Here is a 1,934-nt window from a genome sequence, read left to right as displayed (position 1 = left end):
ACTGAGAAGGGGTGCTTACAATTGCCAGCTTTTTTTTTTTTTTTTTTTAGAACCTTATTCCAAAAAAGTAAAAAAAAAGTTTCTGTATCTGCTTAAAAAGTGTTGGCATAATGAGATTTGCATACACAGCGGTAAGAAGCTTTTATTGCAGGAAAGATACAGTATGTGTCTTCTGCAATTAAAAGAAAAATCTTCACATTATCTAAGTTTTTACAAAGAAAAACTACTTAATGAAGCTTTTGGCAAAAAGAAAGCAACAATTTTTATTTTTTTTTCTTTACAGGATTTGGCCCACATATGTTCCCTCCTATGGCACCCCCTCCATTCCTCCGGGCTCCTGGTCATATACATTATCCATCTCAAGATCCCCAACGGATGGGTGCACACTCGGGCAAGCCCAGCAGTTCCTAGATATGAGATCTTTTTCTTTGCTCCAAACTGAATGATGGCTCGGTGATCAAGCAGTGTGCCATTGCAAGCACAGACCTATTCATTGTAATATAAAATCCACTGATGGCGCTGGTGTATTGTCTGTCAGTGTGCTAAGGACCATGCTAATAACTGAAGCAAAATTGTGACTTATTTTGGATGTGACAAGCTTTTACATTTTTGTTTTCACATCAAGGAGAAGCAGAAATTGGGGAAAAGGATGAGGATGTATTACAAGCGTGGTTGTATTTTCACCCCCTCTACTTTTTTTATTTTTTTTCCTCTTGTAATAAATTATCAGAACTTCCATGTCATTTATACTGTTAGTCAATAAACATCCATCAACTTACTGTCATTTTGTTAAATACAAAATATGGTTTATCTCAACTTTTATTTATAATAAGAATGCACTGTTGTTTTTATTTTTGAATGTCAAGTTTAGTGTAGTCCGTGTGGGTTTGGGTTTTTATTTTTTATATCTAAGCTGACCATTATGCATTTTTGCGTATTTTAGTAACACGTTCTATTTTATTTTTATTTATTTTTAAAACATTTTAATCCACAGTGATTTGTAAACAGACCTCATGGTTTTCATGATTTGCTGTCATGGCGATCACATGATCAGGACAATGCTGATTGTTTTTCGCCTGTTAGGCCTAATATACACCTGAACTATTTGGGAGTATGCAAAAAGCATGCATCGCTCTTGATGTGCCATTAAAGCGTTTAACCCCCCCCCCCCCCCCCCCCCCAAAAAAAGCATGTTGTACAGCACAGTGCTTGAGCTGTGTAATTTGGCATCCTGTATCACCTGTAATATCTGGCTATACCCTCCCCCCGTAAAACTGACCACGTGGTCAGTTTATGTGCCTCGATCAACCGCAGCCCTGCTCTCCTGTGTTTGTGTCTCATCTGTCGTCCTCCCCTCTCTGCCTGTCTGCTCGTGTCAGCAATATGTGTATATTACTGGGGGGATGACTTTATATAAGTGTTAACAACCACTTTAATTCTTGATGGTACCCCAAACCAGCTAGCAGATGCTTTTTGCTGCTTTGGCACATTTGTTGTGTGTATTACAGACCAGTGAAGGTGATGCCCTAGGCTGTTGCATCAAAATTGCGCTAAAAATAAAAAATGTACTGGCCAGCTATCCGTGACAGTGAATTGTAAGTGGGGTGAAAAGTAGATTAAGGCTTCGTGTACACGAGATGATGATCAACCTCTCCTGAATGATTTAACTTGACAGCTAGAAACCAGCATCTAAAAACGTCTGTTTAGCCGCGTTTACATGACTTGTTTAGCCGCTTTTGCATCTAGAAGCATTTGTAAAAAAATATATATATGATATACACAGATGTTTTTAATTTTAACAAAAAAAAGAAACACTGCTAAACGTGAATTACCCGGTTTAGCAGCGTTTACAAGCTGTTATGGCATTTGCTGTTTCAAATGCCTCTGAACATCCGTCTGAACCCATTTTTTTGCGTTCCAAAAAAACTTCTAAA

General features: G+C 38.0%; 1 protein-coding gene across 1 annotated transcript in view; it reads left to right on the top strand.

Annotated features, from left to right (window-relative positions):
* RBM22 (RNA binding motif protein 22) overlaps positions 1–779 on the top strand; it is a 29,913-nt gene extending 29,134 nt beyond the window's left edge. Inside the window, exon 11 of the mRNA XM_077492150.1 lies at positions 284–779. Within this exon, the coding sequence (XP_077348276.1) occupies positions 284–411 (128 nt within the window). The 3' untranslated portion in view covers positions 412–779. The remainder of the gene's footprint in view (positions 1–283) is intronic.
* Positions 780–1,934: the final 1,155 nt, after the last annotated feature.

The sequence above is a fragment of the Lithobates pipiens genome, unplaced genomic scaffold (genome assembly GCF_037356315.1).
Source record: "Lithobates pipiens isolate NorthernLeopardFrog02 unplaced genomic scaffold, aLitPip1_a1.2 Scaffold_19, whole genome shotgun sequence".
NCBI classification, from domain to species: domain Eukaryota; kingdom Metazoa; phylum Chordata; class Amphibia; order Anura; family Ranidae; genus Lithobates; species Lithobates pipiens.
Note: the sequence above shows the minus strand (reverse complement) of the source record. Positions and strands in the feature narration are given on the sequence as shown.